At 45.2% G+C, this 23,459-nt stretch overlaps 1 protein-coding gene across 12 annotated transcripts in view; it reads left to right on the forward strand.

Moving 5' to 3' along the window:
• The window catches only part of Pard3 (par-3 family cell polarity regulator), a 515,659-nt gene extending 509,052 nt beyond the window's left edge, over positions 1-6,607 (forward strand). For all 12 annotated transcript variants that reach the window (XM_026777989.1, XM_026777997.1, XM_026778008.1 and 9 more), the window contains 2 exons: positions 595-722; positions 4,809-6,607. In XM_026777989.1, the coding sequence (XP_026633790.1) occupies positions 595-722; positions 4,809-5,151 (471 nt within the window). In that variant the 3' untranslated portion in view covers positions 5,152-6,607. The remainder of the gene's footprint in view (positions 1-594; positions 723-4,808) is intronic.
• The last annotated feature ends 16,852 nt before the right edge of the window (positions 6,608-23,459 follow it).

Genomic DNA, 23,459 nt, shown 5'->3' on the forward strand with positions numbered 1-23,459 from the left:
GATCTCTGTGAGTTCGAGACCAGCCTGGTCTACAAGAGCTAGTTCCAGGACAGGAACCAAAAGCTACAGAGAAACCCTGTCTCAAATTAAAGAAAAAAACAAAAACAAAACAAACAAACAAAAAAAACAGTGACAGGGGAGCTGAGAGGTGGCTCAGTTGGCGTAGAGGTTACCTTCATGCACAAAGCCTTGGGTTCCATATCCAGTGCCACGATAAACCAAGCATGCTGATCCCAGTGTTCAGGAGGTAGAGCAAGGAGGATCAGAAGTTCTAGGTCAGTGTTAGCTGCAACACAGTGAATGCAAGCCCAGCCTGGGTAACATAGATGCTGTCTCAAAATAATGAGGTAGAATAACAAATAAACTTGTGGATAAACGAAATCATAGAATCTGCAGAATGTTTCAGAATCATTTGGTAAGAATCACAAATCAGAGGCTTGACAGCATAATTCAGGCAGAACCCTCTCCCAGCATGTGTGGGCATTGGGTTCCATCTCCAGCACTGCAGAAGACCCAGAATTGAAGCGGCATCACTTGAGGTCTGACAAGGCAGGTGTCATTCCCTCACTGACAAGCTGTGTGTCTCTCCCACAGCCCAGCTCACGGCCGGCATCGCAGAGTGGCCGACACTCCGTGTCTGTGGAGGTTCAAGTACAGCGGCAGCGGCAGGAGGAGCGAGAGAGCTTCCAGCAGGCCCAACGCCAGTACAGCTCACTGCCAAGGTGAGCCTCCCTCAGAACTGCAGAAACAACCTTCTCTACCTGGACCGGAGTCACCAGGAGTGGGCAGTGCGAGCATGCTTGGCTTGGGAGGGCTACCTCTCGTCTGGTGGCAGCCTGACTAAGAGAGCCAGCATCTGTACCTGTAATCCCCAAAGCGAAATTTCCCCCTCTCTGAAAAAAGGGAATACAGTCATGCTTTTGCTTGCCTGGCTGCCAGGGTTCTGGGGTGACCGTTGCTTTGTGCACCCCAGCTCTGTTACTGCAGGGACGAATCCTTTATGCACATCTGTGGACGGGCGGTCACAAACCTTGTTCTAATTGCCCTCTGTCTCCTCTGTTGCTCTGTATGGAAGTGCTAGCCTCTCAGGGGTGCTTGGCTCATTTACTGACAATCAAACAAGAGAAGCTTGGGTGTTGGGCTCATGAGGGACCTCTGCTCTGGGTGTCTTCTGTGAAAAGTCTAGAACTCTGTCGCATGACTGGCCACACTGAATTCACCCCCATTTTTCCACCAAAGTCTCCCTCCCAGGAACTAGATAGTGCAGAATAAACGCATTGAAAACCCTGCAGGTTTTCAGCCGCATGACAGCCTGTAGACATTTGTTTTTCTGTCTCAAAAGATGCATGAATTCGAGCAAAGCAGTTTGGGGAAGGTGGTGCTTATCTGTGCATTGGCTGAGCCACGTGAAAATGAACTTGCTTCACCTTCTGATAAAAGCAAGTCCCTCTATAGTCCAGCGCTCCCTGTGGCTGCCTCAAGGAACCCAACACTCCCAGAGGTCAGACAAGAGGGGTGTGCAGCAAGTTTCCACCACTGCGCATGGTCGTGATGCGCCCACCAGTTCATTCGGTTGTCTTTTTACATCTGTGAGGCTGTACATCCCTTGGAACACTAACCGCCTCTTGTGGCTACAGACGTTAGCCGCTGAAGTCATTTAGCCTACGCTGGGTAAGAGGCAAGGAGGTTTAAGTCTGTAGAAAGTTCTTTGGAGATTTCCCATCTTGTCGGTAAACAGCTCTGACAAATGAAGGAAGTGAGAGTCACAGTCAGTCAGTCCTTCCAGAATACTTGAAGTCCAGGCATGCAGGCATCCTCCACTATTCGTGACTGGAGCCCATAGCCACCCTGAGGTTCTCTCCTGGGTGCTCTGGGAGGGGTGTTTGGAAAGGGCCCCTATGGGAATCTATGGGAATGCCTAACGAGTTGAAGGCAGCTATTGCCGCCCACTGGCTGTGTGCAGGCTGGCGCTCTGTCTCAGAGGCAAGCATGATTGGGATGGCTCTACACACCTGTGGTAGTCCTGCCTCCATGGTCACATTGCTGGGCCACAGCACATCAGACCTGTGTGGGAGAGCACTAGGGGCTGAGTTCTTGTTTATATTGGCAAGATGTTGCTTCCTGTATTTCAATTGGGTTTAAGAGTATCCTTACGAACTGAAGGAGAACTTTAACACAATTCACTTCAAAAGGGGGGAACCTGGGCTAAGGAGAAGAGGCAGAAGATGTAGGAATGGAGAAGAACATTGAAAAAAGACATATTGGAGGGCCCCCGACCCTTAGAAAGTTCCACTGGGGGCCCCTGGCCATATTGATTGGCCCATAGTCTTATTACTTGTGGAGGGGCCATCAGTGGGCACCAGCTCTTGGATTCTACCCCACTTCGTCTCTACAAGGAAGGGACCAGCTGATATTACTCTTCCTACTAAGTATCCTTTGCTCCAAAAGGTGGTCCTCATTCTTCTCCACCCTAAATCCAGAAGCTGATATTTGACATCGACTTGCTCCACAAGTCACTTGAAGAGAGCCAGGCCCTTTTCTAAGCAGTTTGCATGTAATGTTTCCTTGATTTCTCCCCAGCATCTTACACAGTCAGCTACTACATCCCATTTGACCCGCCAGGTAGCTTAGGCCTGGAGAACACAACTCCCCCAAGTGGCCGTCTGAATCTGTGTTCCTAAGCTGTTTTTCCCTATGCCAGGTGCTTAGATGTTTAGTTTCGTGTGTGTGTGTGTTCCCCATACCCCATTTCTAACCTTAGGATTTGCTTTCTTTTGTATTCGTTCATCTAAAGCTAACTTGAGCTACAAAACAGTGCCTCCTCCCACAGCATCTTCTCATCCAGCCCTGAGATGGCTCGGTGCATTTTCACAGATCTGAATGCAGAAAGAACCTGTGTTTCCGGAGTGACTGCAGTACACCTTTCTACGCAAGGGACACGCAGGGTCGGGTAGGAAGGCCACGGATGAGGAGGTGACCATATAAAATCCCAGGCACTCTCATCTGTCACATCTCTGGTCAGATGAGTCTGTGACCTCTTAAATGTAGATAATCAGTGCTGTAGGCAAAGAAAACTACTCATCCCGTCTGAGGATTCTGCAGTGGCTCCCATGAGGAAAGCCAGATGGGTGTCACCGTTCTTCTCGGTGGCTCCCAGAGCCTGTAGTGGCATTGAGGGTTTAATTCTCTCTTCATCTGCAGTGTCTCCCCAGCTCCAGCTCCAGCCATGTGGAAAATAGGCAGGTTCTTCCCTGGACCATATTGCAAGCATTCCAGAACATTCAAATGCCGATCGTTCTGTTCCTTTGGGAGGCAAAGGCGTCCCACGGTCTCCTCTTGAATGTGCAGTGTTGTGTTGGCTGATACAAGAGGCTGAGCCTCGCCTCTCACCACCCACGATTTTCTTGCTGATAAATGGAGCAATAAGACATTTTCTTTATGAGTGTCATCTCTCCTCCCTCTCCCATTTTCAAGGGGAAAAATAGGGCATGACTTCCTTCCTGGCACACAATTGATATGCTTTATCAGAGACAATCTTACTGCAAATTCATAGAAGTATTCAGCGCCTTGATAGTAAATTAAAGATGTCTCAGAATCATGTTTTCTGGAAACTGTAGCAAGTCTCTTGCAGAAGTGGTAGGATGTGAAGTTTCTGTGTGGCTTGGGTTTGTCTCCCTATCCTGGGGTGATAGGAAATGGGTTATCTAGTGAAGCACCTGGTCTTTGGTGAAGGAAACCTGTGAGGTGGGATAGTGTTTCCAGACGGGAAGTTGTGCACAACCTGTGACAGCCACTGACACACAGGACCCCAGAGAGCCAAGCTGAAGAAGGAGCTGCCTGTTGCATTATTTGCTGTGTTTTGTGGCTTTTGTGGCTGATCTGTTGTCTTTCTGAGACTGTCTCCTGCCTTCCAGGCTAGTCTCAAACGCACTATGTAGCTAGGGAGAACCTTGGACTTCCCATCCTCCTGCCTCTACTTCCCTAATCCTAGAATAATAGGCATGCACTCACAATACCTGTGTATGTGGTGCTGGGGATGCAACCCAAGCCTCCTGCATGCTAGGCTAGTGCCCTAGCAGCTGAGCCCACCCTAGCCCTCAAATGGCTGTACTTCCTTCTTGTCTGAGTGATACTGTATTCCATCACTGGGGTTGTTTCGACTTGAACAGTAACACTAAAGTGAGCAGCACTTATCATGCAGCTAGGTGCTGCCTGACCTCTAACACTTACACCCTTGTATCTGTGCCCACACTACAGGGGACATGGTCGCCCTGAGCAAGAGGGCACCACACGCTAGGAGAAGCACCTGTGTCTCAATAGCTGCTGAGTCTGCTTCTGTCTTTTGTTCTGTCTGCGCTGGCCAGTTAACTGAAACTGAGGACTCGCTGAGGACAGTCATTGTTTGTGGTGTGTTTGCACGCTCAGTGCAGGGGCATGTGTGACGGTGCACATGAGTGTGTGTGTGAGTACATGAAGACCAGAGCACACCCTCTGGTCTCATTGTTCAGGAAGCCCCATGATCTCTTCTCTCCTCTCCCTAGTGCTGGAATTACAAATGTGTGCTACCCCACTCAGCTTTTTACATGGGTACTGTGGATTGAGCTCAGATCCTCAAGCTTGGGCCTCAAGCAATGTCAATTTTGAGATCTCCAGCCCCACCATGATACCTAGTGAATGACCAGGTTATGGTGATAGCTGCTAAAGCCTGGAGATTCATATCTCTCTCTCTCTCTCTCTCTCTCTCTCTCTCTCTCTCTCTCTCTCTCTCTCTCTCTCATGCCTGACCGACTTCTTTGCTTTATTGCTAGGCAAAGCAGGAAGAATGCCAGCTCTATATCACAGGACTCCTGGGAGCAGAACTATGCCCCTGGCGAAGGCTTCCAGAGTGCCAAGGAGAACCCCAGGTACTCCAGCTACCAGGGCTCCAGGAACGGCTATCTAGGCGGGCATGGCTTCAATGCCAGGGTCATGCTAGAGACCCAGGAGCTCCTCCGGCAGGAGCAGAGGCGCAAAGAGCAGCAGCTGAAGAAGCAGCCCCCTGCTGATGGAGTCAGGGGGCCCTTCCGGCAAGATGTGCCTCCGTCTCCATCTCAGGTGGCCAGGCTAAACAGACTGCAGACCCCCGAGAAAGGGCGGCCCTTCTACTCCTGAGCCCCAGTGAAGACGGCAGCACGTCACGTCATGCAATAAAGGACATTTTCCTCAGAAGACTTGCGTTCTCGGAGTGTGAAAACCCTCCAGTGGTACTACAGAACACTTCTGTCACTGGTATCAGTGCCTTTAAGCAGCTCGAGCAAAGAAACAGAAGGCCTTAATGTCTTTGCCACTGTGTCTCAGTGTCTCTCTCATGGAAGGATGCCCCCTGCTAACAATTCCAAGTCCAAGGCACCGCCCACCTGCTTCTCCGCAGTACTGGAAGCTTCATCTCCTTGCCGTGTATGAGATGCCTATACCTTGGAGAGTGACTCTGAGCTGCAGGTGCTGCTGAGCCCTTTCTCCCTGGACTCTCCGCTAGGGTGGCATCTCAGCCTCTGGTAGATGACAGGGAGGATGGCATGCAGCCGGGACAAGGACGCTCCAGGACCTGGCAGCAAGGTTGTCCCTGTTCGGGGACTCAGTCTGCGTTTCCTTTTCTGTCCTTGGAGAACAAAGGCTCGGGGCGGTAGTGAAGAAGCTAAACCATGAGTCAGTGCCATTTGGCTGTCAGGGGGTTCTTTCCAACTGCCTTATAACTACCTTCACTACCCATGTCACAACGATTCTAGTCTGTGTTTATGAATACACTTGTTCAGTCACCTTCATGACGCTTGGGAACAAGGGGCAGGGGACCCTGCGGAGGGAGGCGGGAACTGGCAGAGGAGCTCTGAGCGATCTATCCTGTCCTTGTTTTACTTTATTTGCCTTGCAATAGGTTGGCCAGGAAGACACAGAGTGGGTAGGACAAGGAAAAACCAGCTTTGGGTTCTGAAAAGGAATCTCAGCACAGTGTTTGAGACTGGAGTCAGTATTTGTAGCCATGTGATGCGTCCCTTCCCAGCAAGACCACATGACCAAGTCATTCTGCCATGAAGCATAAAACAAATAAAAGGAAAGCCATCCCACTTGAGAACACTCTGACGTCCCAGAAGAGCGCTCGGAGTCACATTTCCATGCATGCCTGTGTCACGAGGCCCTTGATACTCCTGCCGTTCATCTGTCGGTCTGAACATCATGTATTGTAAACAAGGCTGGGTTGCTAAAGTGCCTGCAATTCTCGATGTGAAAAAAAAAAATCTTGAGAAAAAAAGCTCAGAGTACCGTGTATTAACAAAAAAGAAAGAAAGGAAAAACAGACATGTATTGATACGCCTATTTTTTTTACTGGCACATTGTATTTTTTTGTGTGGACTTGTTTTTAGGAAATACGCAAAGTGTCCACAGCCCGGTGTCTCTTTGCATCTGTGTGTAATGGCTTTATCTGTTAATGACTTGCCATGGTGTTTAAGTGGTGTTTCCCATGTAAGTAAGCGTGGTGACCTTGGACGGCGGTGGCTTTCTCACAGCCTCCTTAGGTTGTGAGGAACAGCTGTCCCTGTACATATAAGACTTCTAATAAAAGGCATATTTCTTCCTGTTCTCTGAGTGTCTCTAGTTTTCCTGTCTAATCTCTCCTAGCTGCCTTTTGAAAGTATATTAACAGATGTCTTTTTTTTTCATATTCAGTGAAAGTGGAAAGTTTCTTCCTATCTCTGCAAACACAGGATCGAGTAGGGGAGCATTTGACCACCCAAGGAGAAGGAATGGGGAACAGGAAAGACTGCAACCCCATTTTCTTTCTGTCATTTAAATTTTTTATATTTTTTTCTTCAATTAAAATTTATTATATCTTTTCCTCTCTTCTTCCTCCAGCCCCTCCCATACCCCTCCACTCCCTTTCAAATTCATGGCCTCTTAGTTTTTATCATTGTCACATGTATATGTGTATATGCATAATAATGTGTAAATGGAGCTATTTATTAATGAGGATCATGGAAGTCCTGGAGACCCCGAAGGAGCCCCTGGGAGGTGTGGCCTGAAGGACTTAAATAAAGGGAGGGTCATGCAGGACACCACATATGTCCACGGCTGCTTTTGGTGGTCGTGGCCAAAGACTCTTACTGAGATGAAATAGACAGTGACAGGTGAGCACGCCTACCTATGGGTGATTACTGACTCCCACCGCCATCCCCACCCCATGGGCAGTAACCAACACCCACTCCTGTGGGTTGTGTCTGAGTCCCCTCTATGGACAATGGTTTTTGCCCACCTGCCATGCATTTCTACAAGAGGGCTTCTGATGAGTGACCAGGAGGTGGCCTCAGTGCCCTAACCCTGTGGCTTTCCAGCCAGCTCCCCCTATGCCTGGGACTTCACTTGAAAGTGCACCTGTTAGCTACACTGTTGCAGGCACAGGCCCACAGTGAAGACACCTGGGATTCAGTTTGTGCATTTTAATATGCTTCTGCCTCATTCTGCGAGTCCTCAGAACTGCACACACACACACACTTGCACACACTTATACACACACACACACAAATGCACGTGCACACATATACACACGCACATGCACACACACAAACGCACGTGCACACATGTACACATGCACACACACACAAATGCACGTGCACACATATACACACACACATGCACACACACACAATCGCACGTGCACACACAAACGCACGTGCACACATATACACACATACACACAAACGCACGCGCACACATACATGTACACACGCACAGTCAAGGCAACCTATGACTAAGCAGGTATGGCGTGATCCCACCTTGGTTTATCATCACAGGAAATCCCGTTCCTTAGAAAGCATAGTGTACCCAAAATTCAAATATCTGTTGGACACTCCCTCTTTCTATTTTCTCCCCCCCCCCCTTTGAACAAAGATTGCTCCAGCGGTGACACATGAAGTAAGGAGATAATCTTCTTTCCACTGCAGAGACGGGCTAGCATCTTAATACGGCAGCTAATGAGAGTGTCCCAGGTCAGAGAGTGCGCGTGCGGGAGGGGCGGCTCTGATGGAAAATCACCTTCGGTTCTGAGGAATGACTGGATCAAGAGCTGATGGAAAATCACCTTCGGTTCTGAGGAATGACTACATCATCAGCTGAACTAACACGGCTTTAAAGCCATGTGAGGGTGAGGGGTGATCTGAACATAAACGTTCTTTCTCTCTTTTTAAAAGCAAGGGGCTGCTAGCCTCGAAGTTCTGGGCAAAAGGTGAGGCTGGTGCCCACCATACAGAGAACTTCATACTAGATGGATTCTTGTCACCAGTTATCTTTCCATCACACACACACACATTATATAACACACATCACACCGCCCAACATACAGACCACACATACACATCACACATTTGGGGCAATGTAGGAATCTATAGGTGATCATAGTCCCTAAATTCAACTTCTTTTTTTCCTCTGATGGTGCTGAGTACAGAACCAAAGGAGTCCCTGGAAGCCAGAAGAAGGTGTAGGATCCTCTGGAACTGGAGTTTGGGGCACTGATGAACTGCCATGTGGGTGCTAGGAAACACACCTTAATCTCTTACTTCCTGGTGTCTTGCTAAGTTCCCCAGGCTAGCTGCTACTTTCTCCACTCTGTGGCTGGGGCAGGGTTTGAAATTGCCAGCCTCCTGCTTCAGCTGGGATGACAGGTTTGCCTTCCTAGGCCTGGCAAATGTGGTTTCTTTACATTACACCCTATACTAGTGAATTTCACTGTTGCAGGTCTCTTATGATGTCTGTAAGCTTTGCCAAAGAATCATTCTGTCATACCGCTACCCTCCCCGTGTCTGTCTATCTGTCTGTCTCTGTGAGTGAGAGAGAGAGAGAGACAGAGACAGAGAGACAGACAGAGAGAAATAGACAGAGACAGAAACACAGACAGACAGAGACAGAGAGACAGACAGAGAGAAAGAGACAGAGACAGAAACAGAGACAGACAGACAGACAGACAGAGACAGAGAGACAGACAGACAGACTGATTTCAGCTCTAAATAATCTCTTTTTATCTTCTCATTTGCTTCTTTGCTTTTCAGAGCAAGCTCTCCAGCTGATGCCCAGGGTCAGGGGCGCTGGAGGGCACTGCAGGAACAAAGCCCTCTGCCCCACACAGAGCTGTGGGGAATTGTTCTTCCAGCCTCCTCTTCTGCTCCTAGGATCAATTAAATGTGTGAAAAACACCCTTTCCCTGAATGGCTCAGCGAAGTGCTGGCTCATCTCACACCTTTGCTGGCTTCCAAAAGCCTTTTACAGCTTGGTCCCCGTGGAGCTATGGGTGTCTCCTCCTGAGCCATTCCCCATGGAGTCACCAGCCTCCTGGAGCATGCTGAGGCTTCTAGCAAGGGTTTTATGAGGTAAATATTTTAAGTACAACTTTGAAGGTTTTGCTGTTTAAACAGTCTAGCCTGGCTCAGGGCCCAGTGAACTCCTAGCTACGAGTGGGAAAGAGACGTATAGTATCACTTGCAAATGACAAGGAAATAAACAACCGAATATCTGAACCAACCCTGGCCTTGGCTAGTGGCCTGATTTTAGAATTCAACTCATGTGGGATTTGCTTTCATTGAGACCCAATGGCAGCAGCAGCAGTGGTGGCAGCGGCTCACTTTTCTCATGATTCAGTGCAAACCCTAACTTCAATCCACCCTGGTGCCACAAAGGTTTCATCAAAAACAAAGACCTGGAGCTAGCCTGATGGGTGATCGCAGCCACTCCTCAAGCTGGAGGATCACAGTTTGAAGGCCTGCCTGGACTCATGGAGAGAGGATATGATAATAGAGTATTTTCCTTAATTTTCTAATGTAAATGGACTAAATATTGTAACTGTAATTGTTGCTTGATACCTGTTTTGTTACATGTAATTTCACTATGTTAATGTTAAAACTTTCTTTTTCTTTTAGACAGAAAAGGAGAGGTAATGTGGGATTCCCCTCCATATACTGTGAATATATTTTATTACCATTGATTAATAAAAAAGCCACTTTGGGCCTATGGCAGGGTAGAATAAAACCAGGCAGGAAATCCAAACAGAGATATAGAGAGAAAGTAGTTGGAGTCAAAGAGATACCATGTAACTCATGCCAAAGGAGACAGATGCCCTGGAACCTTATCGGTAAACCACAAGCCTGGTGGTAAAATACAAAATAATAGGAATGTGTTATTTTAAGATTTAAGAGTTAGTTAATAAGAAACCTGAGCTAGTAGGCCAAGCAGTGCATTAATTAATACAGTTTCTATGTGATTATTTCAGGTCTGGGCAGCAGGGAACAAACAAGCAGCCTCTGCTTACAGGAGGGAACTTCAGAGAAAGAATCAGGAAGCCCAAAGCACCAGAGAAAGCATACCTAGAGACAGAAAGGAGTGAGAGTAACCAGAAAAGAGGCAGACTTACAAAGCTGTATGGCTGTGGCCTTGTAAGAACTGTACTGTGGATGGAGCTTCAGGGGAGGAAAACATGACATCAGAGGCATAGCTATTCCTCCCCTCCATGTAGCGTGGCTTAAAGTGGTGCTGCCTTCCTGAAGGGTGGACCCTTAGTCAGGCGACTGAGCTGCCCTGCTACCAAGCCAGAGGTTCCATTCTCGGGATCTGTGATGGAGGAAGGTCATTGGTTAAGTAATAAAGAAACTGCTTGGCCTCATAGGTTAAAACATAGGTGGGAGGAGTAAACAGAACAGAATGCTGGGAGGAAGAGGAAGTGAGCTCAGACTCGACAGCTCTGCTCTCTGAGAGAGACGCCATGCTCCTCTCTCCCGGGCAGACGCACATGATGAAGCTAATATTACTACAGATTACTACACTCATATTACTACAGATCTGAGGGTGGGCCTTTACCATGACTGCGACCTGTTGCCCTCCAGTCAGGATTCTGTGTGTGCAGGATCTGCTGCAGTCCCTTTGAGTGACTGTAGCTCACCACCCAGCTCCGGTGAGTCAGTGTTCATGACTAGCAGACCAGGAAATGCTCCTTCCTCTTAAAAAGCCCAACTCCCTCTCATTGCAAACAGAAGAAGCCTGACTTCCTCTAGAGGCAATTATGAATAACCATGGCTGGGGAACAGGGATTGATTAGATTACCCCAAATACCCTTGCTCCCATGTGGTAACCAAGAGAATAATAAACCAAAATGCTTTCCAAAAGTAGTTCTGGGGGACCATCGTCAGCTAGGTGAGCTACAGCAAAGTGGGGGAAATCGCAGATCCAGGCCTCAGACGCTAGCTGGCAATATTCTTAGCTTTGGGGTTGATGGGCGTGCAAAGCCCGTTCATATATATCTAATCTTCCCAGGGATGTTCATATCTGTCTAATCTTCCCAGGGATGTTGGATCTCACAATGGTGGGCAACAGATAGCTATTGACAAAGATAGCCCAAGACAGCCTGGCTCTGGACCTGCAGTATACCAACCAGTCCATGGTCACTGAAGTTCTGACATGTCAATCACCGTGTTCAATGTAGATGTGGTTTGTTTGTTTGTAGGAACTCCCATGAACTTCCAAGTCAGGCTATTTAACGATGAGAAAATGAAGACTCGAGACTGGAAACAGTGGGTTTGCTTTGGAAAGCGGGCGGGCCACAGCCCTAGGGAAGCAGAACACAGCCAAGCATAGGATGCTCATAACAAGAGCGAGCCCCAGCATTCTGGAGAAGACTTTAACCCCTCTAAAATAGAAGAGACACTGGGAGATGGCGGATGCAATGTAGATTTGTGCCACATCGTCGGCACTTTCGGCACAAAGGGCCAGAGCCGGCTAGATGTAAGACATTTGCAGCCGGCTGTCAGCTGAGCACACATTTAAAACATCCTCCAGCTTTTCTCCCTGGGAACAAAAATGTAAATTACTTTTAGGAGAATTTATTCTTTACCAATCCTTTTTACTTTGTATTTTACTTTGGGCAAAGAAATGACATAGCAATAAGCAAAAGGGAAATGATATATTAATAGTTGGGTAGATAGAATTTATCTTCAAAGAGGTAGACTATTAATTATGCATGGAAGGAAACTTTTAACTCTGAGACAGTCCAAATGAAGCCAATGGCTTATTTCACTCAAGATCTTAATCAAACATATGTGTGATATCTCAAAGAGGCTGTCAGTGCCGAGACTGGCCTCTCTTTCCGAGTATGGGGAGAGGAACGGTAACTGTCTGGAGCCCACTCTCCCCTGGGAATTTCTCCAGGGCTCCTGTGTGCAGAGCAGTAAGGATGTGTCCATCCGTGTGTGCAGCACAGGCCTTATTCAAGGGTCCTGAAAACGGACCACAGGGCCAGGAGGCAGGTAGAGGCCGCAGCTGGTCTGCAACCTCATGCCCCTAGAGAAGACAGCAGACAGCTATAGGCTCCCAGCATCCAAGAGAATGACTGGCCAAGGACCGAGTTTCCAGTATCTAATCGTTTGAATGAGGTGCTTCCTTTGGCTTTGGCTCTCCTTCCTGTAAGCCAGGAAATGTGCTCCCTTTCATTAGGGGACGCTCAGCAGGGACCTAGAATCCGGCTGGTTGCTGCAGACGCTGCTGCGTTAGTGTCTTCAGCTGTGTATCTTAAGTCCTTTTAGGCATTCCCTATGGATTAATTGAAAATCACGGACATCCTGTTTGTGTGATTCGTTCAAGGTAACAGGAAGGCCATGAAGAAACCAATATTGATTTTCTAAAGAAAGAGGCCATTTTTTATGGCCTGAAAAGGACCCAAAGCAAGGTTGGTCAAAGGATGCTTGGAATTGGATGACTGCTGCCTGCGTGGAGGAAACATGGGAAGGAATGATCCTGACAGGGTGCACATTATCTCATGTTTACCCATCCATTTCCTCATTGACTGTATAGCTCTAGGTGCTGGGAATGGGTTAGAGAGACACACATCCAGTCTGGCACTTAGCATGCTGAAGACAGCACAAGTCGGGAACAAGAGGTGGAATGAAGAAAGGGCTATTTCACCCGGAGTTGGCAGAGATGGTTGAGCGGAGGGCTGGATGAGGTGTGCATGCCTCCGGGTAGCAGCAGAGCCACAGCGGCAGCATGGCTGCTCCGTTCAACAATCGAGAAGGGGGATGAGGGGATGGCACAGTCAGAAAGCACCTGTGAGCAAGCATGAGGACCCTGGTTCAATCCCCAGAACATTTTATATGTATGTAAATATATATGGGTTCCCCTCCACACACCCAGGAGGCACGTGTGCATTTGTACCCCAAGTGCAAGGGAGATGGGATAATGAGGATCCCTAAGACTCAGATGGTACAGCCAAGCTGGTGAGCCTCGGGCCAGTGAGAGATCCTGTCTCAAAAGCTAAGGTAGGTGGCTCCTAAGAATGATGCCTAAGGCTGTCCTTTTGCCTCCGTATGTGTGCCCCGCCCACACACACACCTGCACACCTGTGAACATACTAGAACAAAAAAAGAAAGAAAAAGAAAAAATGAGGAAATGTTTGTCTTACATTTATTTTGCCAGGTAAGTTTGCCTGAGGGAGTTTATTACGAGAAGGACCAAAAGTAAGAACATCAACAGGAGAAAGAGACCTGAAACAAGGTGGGTCAAAGGACGTTTGGAATGGGATTTGGCTGTTCTTGAGGGCATGTTTATTAGGTAGAGTGTGGAGGAAATCTGGGTAGGCATGATCCCTGCAGGTGCTACCCCAGGACAAGCTTCCTGGACCCAGGTAGTTCAAAAGCATGTGCCAGTGTGTTAGAAGGGTCTTCTCTGAGTGTCGAAGTCAGCATCAAGACAAAGGTACCTGCAAGATGGTGGCTCAGGTATTCCATTCTTCACGAATGAGCTAGCAAAGATTGCGTAAGGAGTCAAGAAACACAGCATAGTTAACAAGCCACAGAGAAGGCGTGTGGGTGCATTCCCAGAAAGGAAGAGAAATGGTCCACAAGAAACAGACATACCTGGTTTCCAAGCCCAAAATCTGAGTTGCGCAATTGAAAGCTAGCCACTCTGGGAGCTATGGGTATCGCTTAGAGTGAGAAGGGAGTGATCGGTGATTGATATTTGAAGCTTTGGGGGTGGGGGACCTCTTAATGAGGGTGGTCTGGAGGATTCAGGCTTCTAAAAGAAAACAGGGTCGTGACACTGAGTTAGTTCTGCAGTCTCTGGGAGAGATGGAAGTTCAGGGCTCGACATCCATTGCCTGTTCTCTCAGAATTTCCTGGGCCTTTAAAAAATGGCAAGATGCTATAACTCCAGGTCCAAAACCTGCTTCCTGCCACATGCATCCATCCATCCACTCATCACCCACCCATCCATCTACCCATCCATCCATCTATCCATCCATCCACCCACCCTTCCACCCACCCACCCATCCATCCACCCATCCATTCATCCACCCACCCATCCATTCACCCATCCATCCATCTATCCATCTATCCACCCACCCATCCATCCACCCACCCACCCATCCACCCATCCACCCATCCATCCATCCATCCATCCATCCACCCACCCATCCACCCATCCATCCATCCATCCATCCATCCATCCATCCATCCATCCACTCACCAACCCACCCACACATGCATCCATCCACCCATCCATCCATCCATCCATCCATCCATCCATCCATCCACCTATCAATCCACTCATTCAAAGCCTTCTGCATACCAGATAGTATGTTTGCTTTGTCCCTGGCATTCAGTGATAAATTTTGAGACTATGGTATTCCTATAAAAATGACAGTCTAAAATGGCTGACACACACATACACTGGCAGACTAAGACCTATGAGAGCATAACGGGAAGAGACTGAACTCAGAGTGGGACAGGGAAGGTGTGTGAGGAATGGCATGTAAGCTGAGCCTTGGAGAATGCTGAGAACCCAACAAAATTTGGAAGGGTATTAGGAATGCAGAAATTGTATACCTTATAACACTTGCGTTTCCTTTTTGTAGACATGAACTAACAAACCCAGAGATAGCCAGGTTTATTCTTCAAAGATACTTAAAAATTAGAAGAGAAAAATATATAAGTATTAAAAATGTGGGAATAATCAAGTAAATTAAGGCGCAAAGTATATTAGTATGTGTAGGTTATTAAAATTAATGTTGATGAATAGAATATATCAATATGAAAATATAATTATATGGATTATAGCTTGCTTATCCAAGATTCAACAGTGAAAATCTACAAATAAGCAAATAAATACCATATTTATGTTTCTGGGTCTGGGTTACCTCACACACGATGGTTTTTTCTTGGTCCTTCCATTTACCTACACACTTGATGATTCCAGTTTTTAAAAAGCTGAGCAATACTCCATTGTATAAGTGTACCACATTTTCTTTATCCATTACTTTGTTGACAGATATCTAGGTTGTTTACAAATTTGGGCTATTATTAATAAAGCGGCAATGAACATGGTTGAGCAAGTGTCTTTATGATGGGATGAAGCATCTTTGGGTACATCATTGGGCTCTTGAGGTAGATCTATTTCAGCTTCCTGAGGAACCACCACCCTGATTTCCATAGTGGCTGTACAAGTTTGCAGTCCTATGAGCAGCAGAGAAGTGGTCCCCTCTTCCCCATTTCACTAGCATTAGTTCTCATTTGTGTTATTGATCTTGGCCATTCTGACTGGTATAAATGAAATCTAAAAGAGTTCTGATTTACATTTCCCTGATGACACCGAACATCTCTTTTAAGTGTTTCTTACACATGTGTTTAATTTTCTGAGAACACTCTGTTTTAGAGCTGTATTCAGTTTTTAAGTTGGGTTATTTGTTCTCTTGATGTCCAGTTTTTGAGTTCTTTATGTATTTTAGATATTAACCCTCTTTTGGAGTGCAGTTGGTAAAAATGTTTCCCATTCAGTAGCCTGTGACGGTGTCTGCATGACAGTGTCTTTTGCCATGCAGAAGCTTTTCAGGTTTGCGAGGACACATTTGTTAATTGTAGATCTTAGTGCCTGTTCTATTGGTGTTCTGTTCAGAAAGTCTTCTCCTGTGTCAATGAGTTCAAGATATTCCCCAATTTCTCTTCTATGGGATTCAGTGCATCTGGTTATATGTTGAGGCCTTTGATCCATTTAAAGTTGAGGTTTGTGTAGGGTGATAAGTATGGATCTATTTGGATTCTTCTACACACAGACGTTCAGTTTGACTAGCACCATTTGTTGAACGTACTGTCTATTTTTCCAATGTATATTTCTGGCTTACAAAAACCCAGGGGTCCATACATGTGTGGATATATGTCTGGGTCTTCAGTTGACTGATGAGCCTATCTGTTTCTGTATCAATACTGTGCTGTGTTTTACTACTCTAGTTCGGGAGTACAATTGGAGGTTGGGGATGGTGATGCCTCCAACAGTTTTTTATTATTTAGGATTGTTTTAGCTATCCTGGGCTTTCTGTGTTTTCATATGAAGCTGGATATTGTCCCCTCATACTTCTATGAAGAATAGTGTATAGTGGCATTTCAATTATGTTTTAGTAAACAAAGACTGACTGAAGATCTGAGAGTAAAACAGTCTCATTGTTTTACTTACAGACCAGATTATCGTAACACACACCTTTAATCCCAATAGTCACACTAGTTGCCATAGAATCTGGGTGGTGCGTGCCTTTAATGATGGTGGTGCATGCCTTTAATCCCAACCCTAGAGAGGATTATAAAATGGGAGGAAACAACTCTCAGACTCACAGTCTCATGCTGAGATTCCTGGAGGTAGGATCTCCATTTCAGACTGAGGTCGAGGTAAGAATCAGTGGGGCTGTTTTGCTTTTTGGATCTTTGTGTTAAACCCCAATTTCTGACCCTGAGCTTCTTATTAATCATGCTTCAAATTGTGATAGAATTTTGCTTTAGATTACACTAGATCTGTAGATTGCTTTGGGTAGTGTCTTAGTTAGGGTTTTTACTGCTGTGAAGAGACGCCACGATCATGGCAACTCTTATAAAGGAAACCATTTCATTGGAGCTGGCTTATAGTTTTAAAGGTTTAGTCCATTATTGTCATGACAGTATGCGAGCAGGCGTGGTGCTGGAGAAGGTGCTGAGAGTTCTATGTCTTGATCTGCAGGCAACAGGAAGTGAACTGTCACACTGGGTGTGGTTTGAGCATACATGAGACCTCAAAGCCCGCCCCCACAGTGACACACTTCCTTCAACAATGCCACACGTACTCCAACAGGCCATGCCTCCTAATAGTGCCACACCCTATGGTTCAAGCATTCAAACACATGAATCTATGAGGGTCATACTTATTCAAACCACCACAGGAAGGATGGCCATTTTTACTATAGTAATCCTACTGATTCATGAGCATGGGAGATTTTTTTCCATCTTCTGATATCTTCTTCAGTTTCTTTTCTCAGTGTCTTAAAGTTTTTTATCATGCAAGGATTCCCCTTGCTTGGTTAGAGTTACCTCAAGAGGTTTTATATTATACTTGAGGCTATTGCAAAAGGCATTGTTTTCCTGTTTTCCTAATTTTTTTCCTCAGTCATTTGTATTTAAGTGGGCTACTGACCGCTGTGTGCTAATTTTGTAGCAATTACTTTGTTCTTTGTGTTATCAGCTGTAAGAGTTTCCTGGTGGAACTTACAATCATATTGTCTGCAATAAAAATACTTTGATTTCTTCCCTTCTTCTTTGTATTGTCTTGGTCTCAATCATTTGTCTTATTGCTCTAGCCAAGACTTCAAGTACTAGATTGATTTTAGTGGGAATGTTTTTAGTTCCTCTCCATTTAGGTTGATGTTGGCTACGGGCCTGCTGTGATTTGCCTTTACTATGTTGAGATATGTCTCTTGTATCCCTAATCTCTCCAAGACTTTTATCATGAAGGGGTGTTGGATTTTGACAAAGACCTTTTCAGCATCCATAGAAATGGTCATATGCTAACCCATCCTGGCATCTCTGGAATGAGGTCTGTTTAATCACGGTGGATGATCTTTTTGATGTGTTATTGGATTCAGTTTGCAAGTATTTTATTGAGAATTTTTGCATACCTGTTTATAAAGTAGATTGGTCTGTAATTCTCTATATTTGTTGGCCTTTATGTCTGTATGTAATTTTGGTGTCGGGGTAACTGTGGCCTCATAGAAAAAAATTGTGCAATTGTTTTTCAGTTTCTATTTTGTGAAATAATTTCAGGAGTATTAGTATGAGTTCTTCTTTGAAAGTTTAGTAGAATTCTGTGTTTAAACCATCATGTACTAGGATCCTTTTTTTTTTTGCTTAGTAGACTTTTAATGACTGCTTCTATTTCACTGGGGGTTATAGGTCTGTTTATACTTTTTATCTGAGCTTGTTTAACTTTGGTGGGTAGTATATATCAAGAAAATTATGCATTTCTTTTAGAGTTTCCAATTTGGTAGCATATAGATTTTTAAAGTATGTTCTCTGGGTTTCTTGGTGTCTGTTGTTATGACCCCCTTTTCATCTTAGTTTTCTTAATTTGGATTCTTTTTAGTTATTTTGGATAAGGGTTTCTTTGAGAAAATCAGTACAATTTTAATATTTTATATATATATATATATGAAAGGGTGACAGCCCAAGATGTCCTAAAACTAACTCTGTAGACCAGCCTAGCCTCGAATTCACAGAATTCCGCCTGCCTCTGCCTCTTGAGTGGTGGGATTAAAGGCGTGCGCCACCATGCCCGACTCATTTTTTATTTTAATGTAGGCATTTAGTGCTATGAACTCTCCTCTTAGCACACATCTCCATTATTATGTTTTCATTTTTAAATCAATTCTTAAAGGTTTTTCATTTCCTTGTCAATTTCTATGTTAGTCCATTCTTCATTCAGCAGTGTCTGTTAGCTTGTAAGCTTTCCATTGTTTCTGTTGTTGTGGTTTGAAATCTATCTTGTCAGGTACTAAAATGGCTACACCAGCTTGTGTCTTGGACCCATTTTCTTGGATCTTTTCTCATGCCTTTAACCTGACAATGTCTATCCTGGATGTTCAGATGTGTTTCTTAGATGCAGTAGAAAGATGGATCCTGTGCTCATGCCTAATCTATCAGTCTGTGTCTTTTTATTGGGAAGTTGAGACCACTGATGTTGACAGTGATCAACGGGCAGTGTTTGTGGATTCCCTTTATTCTGTTGTTGTAGTGCGGGCTCCCCTGTCCCACACTTCTGATTTCCTGGTCTGCTATATTTAGTCTTTGCTTTTTCTTGGATATGGTTAAACTCTTAAGTTGGGATTTTTCTCTTAGCAACCTCTGTAGAGCTGGGTATATAGACAGATATTGCTTAAATTTGGTTTTACCATGCAATGCCCTTCTCCATCTATTGTGACTGGAAGTTTTGCTGGTTATAGTTGTCGAGGCTGGCTTTTGTGGGCTCTACGAACTTGAAGAACACCTGTTAGGACTGTTCTGGCTTTTTAAGTCTCCATCGAAAAGTCAAGTGTTATTCTAATAGGTCTGCCTTTATGGGTTGCCTGTTCTTTTTCTCTTGCAGCTTTTAATATTCTTTCTTTGTTCTATTTTAGGCAGATGAACTGAATAACACATGTAGATAAAATGGGCAGAAAGTTAGATAAAAGAAGGATATTAGTAGCAATATTATGAACATCAGAAATTCTAAGAGATGTGCCTGAACTTCCCAGAACATAGCTAAATTACTTATGGACTGTGTTGTTGGCTGCTGTAGCAGAATCTTCTCTTGATGATATTATGGATGTTGGTCTGCGTTTTCTGAGAAGTAGACATGAAGATGAGATCAGATAAGCAATATGCTATTTCAGAGCTGTGTATTACTTTCCTATTGCTGTGATAAAACATCATAACCAAAGGCGACTTAAGGAAGAGAGAATTTATTTCAGCTTATATTTCCAGAAAGATAAGCGTCTATCACATCTAGAAGGCATGAAAGCGTGCAGCGAGTAGCAGGCATGGTGGCAGGGGTGGGAAGCTGAAATAGCTTTTTTTAAACCACAGGCATGAAGGAGAGAGAGTGACTTGGAAGTAGAGTCACCACTCCTAACCTCCCCAGTGTCACCAACTGGGAACCAAGTGTTCTAAGGCCTGAGTCCCCTGGGGCTAGTCTCATTCAAACCACAATACACAAAGTGTATTGGAGAGGCCGAGCAGGGAGAAGACACAGAGCACAGAGGCTTGGGGCTGTCATGACTACAGTGGAAAGGAGATGGAAGGAAGATCACGGGCTGTCGTGAAGATTGGAGAAAACTTGATAGGATTAATAGGAGTCCCCAAGCCAAAGTCACCTCAAGGAGGCACGCCAGCATGGACTACCTCAATGATCCTGGGGCCCTAGGTCGTCAGATAAGGGAAACTCACAGAAATTACAACCACAGCCTAAAGGGAATGATGAAATCAGAGGATGGCATGGGAATCTGGTCAGCTTCACCTCCAGGGAGGAATCCTGACCACTCCTAGTCATGACAGACTAATCCTGAGGCGACTTACCATAATGATCCCTAAGGCATCTGTACCCTGTCTGTTGTCCACAGACAGAGTGGTGGTTCGGATGAAAATGGCCCCCATAGGCTCATAGGGAGTACCGTTATTAGAAAGGATTAGGATGTGTGTCCTTGTGGGAGTAGGCGTGGCTGTATTGGAGGAAGTGTGTCACCCGGGGATTGGGGGTTGAGGGGGGGGGCTTTGAGGTTTCAGAAGCTCAAGCCAGGTCCAGTGGCTCTCTCTCTTCTATCTGTCTTCAGATCCAGGTTCCAGTCTTGAGCTCCTGCCCTGGCTTCTCTCAGCCATGGACTGTGACCTGACCTGAGAGTTCTAAGTTGAACAATTCCTTTCCTTCCCTATCTGCTTTTGGTCGTGGTGTTTTGCCCCAGAAACAGAAGCCCTAACTAAGACATTGTGTGAGTGTAGTCACATAGTATTTGTGTTATTTAACTTAACACAATGCCGTTTAGGCTTCTCTGTGTTGTTGCAGATGACATTTTTTGACTTTGGCACAAGTAAAACTCCATTGTGAATTTCTAGTCATCACACACACATACACGTGCACACATCATACCACATACACACACATATAATACACACACAGAGACATGCATATCGTGCACACCACTACACACACATATACATTACACACAGAGACACAGAACATACATATATATTACACACACATGTATACACATACACCACATGCACACATATATTACACACAGAGAGACACAGACACATACATATATATTACACACACATGTATATACACACACCGCACGCACACATATATTATACAGAGACACAGACACACACATATACACACATGCACACACACATGCATATGCATGCACACATGCACACCACTACACACACATATTACACAGAGAGACACAGACACACACATGTATACACACATCACATATACACATATATATTCCACACAGAGAGACACAGACACACACATGTATACACACACCACATATACACATATATATTACACACAGAGAGACACAGACACACACATGTATACACACACAGACACACACACAGACACAGACACACACACAGTCTTTCTGCCCTCTCTTCCATACACTGCCATTCTCCTAACAACTCTGACTTGTGTGTTCTAGCTTCTTGAGGTGTGAAGTCAGGTTGCTTATGTGTGGAATGTGTTTTCTTGCTGACACAAGCGTTTGATGCTAAGCCCTCCTTAGCTCTGTTTCTTCATTTCCTTCTCCCAGTGAATCTTCCCAATAGGACTTCAGTCTCTTTCTTTGGCCATCTGTGTAACTAATAAGTCCTTTCCTGTGAATACACGTGTGTGCATGTGTGATGGTGGAGCAGGGGGAGGGTCCTGTGGAGGACAGAGGTCAGTGTCAGGAACAATTTCTCAGTGCTCTCCACCTGCGCTCACCGACTGGCGAGGGCAGCCCGGAGGCCCTGGGATGGCCTGTTTCCACTCTACACTGGGATGGCAGACACAGGCCTTTCACACGTGTGCTGGGGATCCCATCTCAGGTCTTCAAGCTTTCACGGCAAGCACGTTACTCATCAATCATCTCTTCAGCTCCTGATTTCCTTTATGATCACCACAGGTCATGTAAAAAAAATACCACTTAGGTCAGGAACCATTTAATTTGTGTGTAAAACCTGCACGTTTACCTCTTACACTTTTATGCTGTTAATTTTAACATTTTATGCTGTTAATGTTGCGCTTCCCCTTTTAGGGTTTTGTATGTTTAACAAATTACTGTAGCTGTGATTATTTTTAATACATTAATCTATTAACTTAATATTTGAGTTAAAAGTGGTCCACAAACCACAATTACACACTAATGCTTCTGAATCCAAACGGCTTATCTTCACCGGCAAATGTCACGCTTTGATGCGCATTCACTCAGCTCTTGTGGGCCTGGGAACTTCTCATCACTGCTCTGTCCTGAAGGACATTCTTACCAGGTCCGGTGTTTCTGACTGGCAGTTTCCTTTCGTTCTTTCTCTTCCTTTTTTCAAGTTAGCATACAAAGCAATGGGCCTGATGATGGCATTTCATGTATAAGTCATTATGCATTGGGATTTTTCATCCCACTCTTTTGCACCAGGTAGCCTCTGCTTCTGCTTCCATGTCTCAATTACTCTTTCCTTTTCATCCTCCTTTATAAAGTATCTCCTTTAACACTCATTCCCTTCCTAATCCCAACACACACACACACACACACACACACACACACACACACACACACACACATCTAATGTTGTGGAATAATGTGTTACATTTATTTATGCTGTGGAACATTTGTTTAGCGATACAAAGATGTGTTGCATTCTTTGATGTTGCATTTGTTTAACTCTGTGAAGCTGTGTTGCTTTGCCTGTCTAAAACACCTGATGGTCTAATAAAGAGCTGAACAGCCAATAGCAAGACAGGAGATAGGATAAGTGGGGCTGGCAGGCAGAGAGATCAAATAGAAGGAGAAATCTGGGAAGACAAGATTGAGGGGCAGGATAAAGAGGAGGACTCCAGGGACCTGGTACCCAGCTACCCAGCAAATTATAGACTAAAAAGTAAGTAAAAGTTATACAGAAATAGAGAAAGATAAAAGTCCAGAGGCAAAAAAATAGACAGGATAATTTAAGAAAAGCTGGCTAGAAATATGTCAAGCTAAGGCCAGGCATTCATAAGTAATAAGTTTCGGTGTGTATTTACTTGAGAGCTGGGTCGTGGACCCCTCAAAAAGTAAAGCGTAAAAAATAACCAACAATAATCTAATTTAAATTAATATACTTACTATGTACATGAGAGAAAACATGCAGCCTTCATTTTTCCTGAATCTGGTTCCTTTGCTTTCGAGTCCTTGTATGATCCTGCAAATGCCATGATTCCATTTGTCTTCACAAGCTGCTAGAATTCCACTGCGTGTACGCACACGTTTTCATCATCCATTCATCTGTTGATGCACATACATCACATGTATGATTTGATTTCTTGCTTGTTGTGAATAAACATGGATGTGCAAGTATGTCTGTAGTATGTTGTCTTGGAGTTCTTGGAGT

This window comes from Microtus ochrogaster, chromosome 4, assembly GCF_000317375.1.
Source record: "Microtus ochrogaster isolate Prairie Vole_2 chromosome 4, MicOch1.0, whole genome shotgun sequence".
Lineage (NCBI taxonomy): Eukaryota > Metazoa > Chordata > Mammalia > Rodentia > Cricetidae > Microtus > Microtus ochrogaster.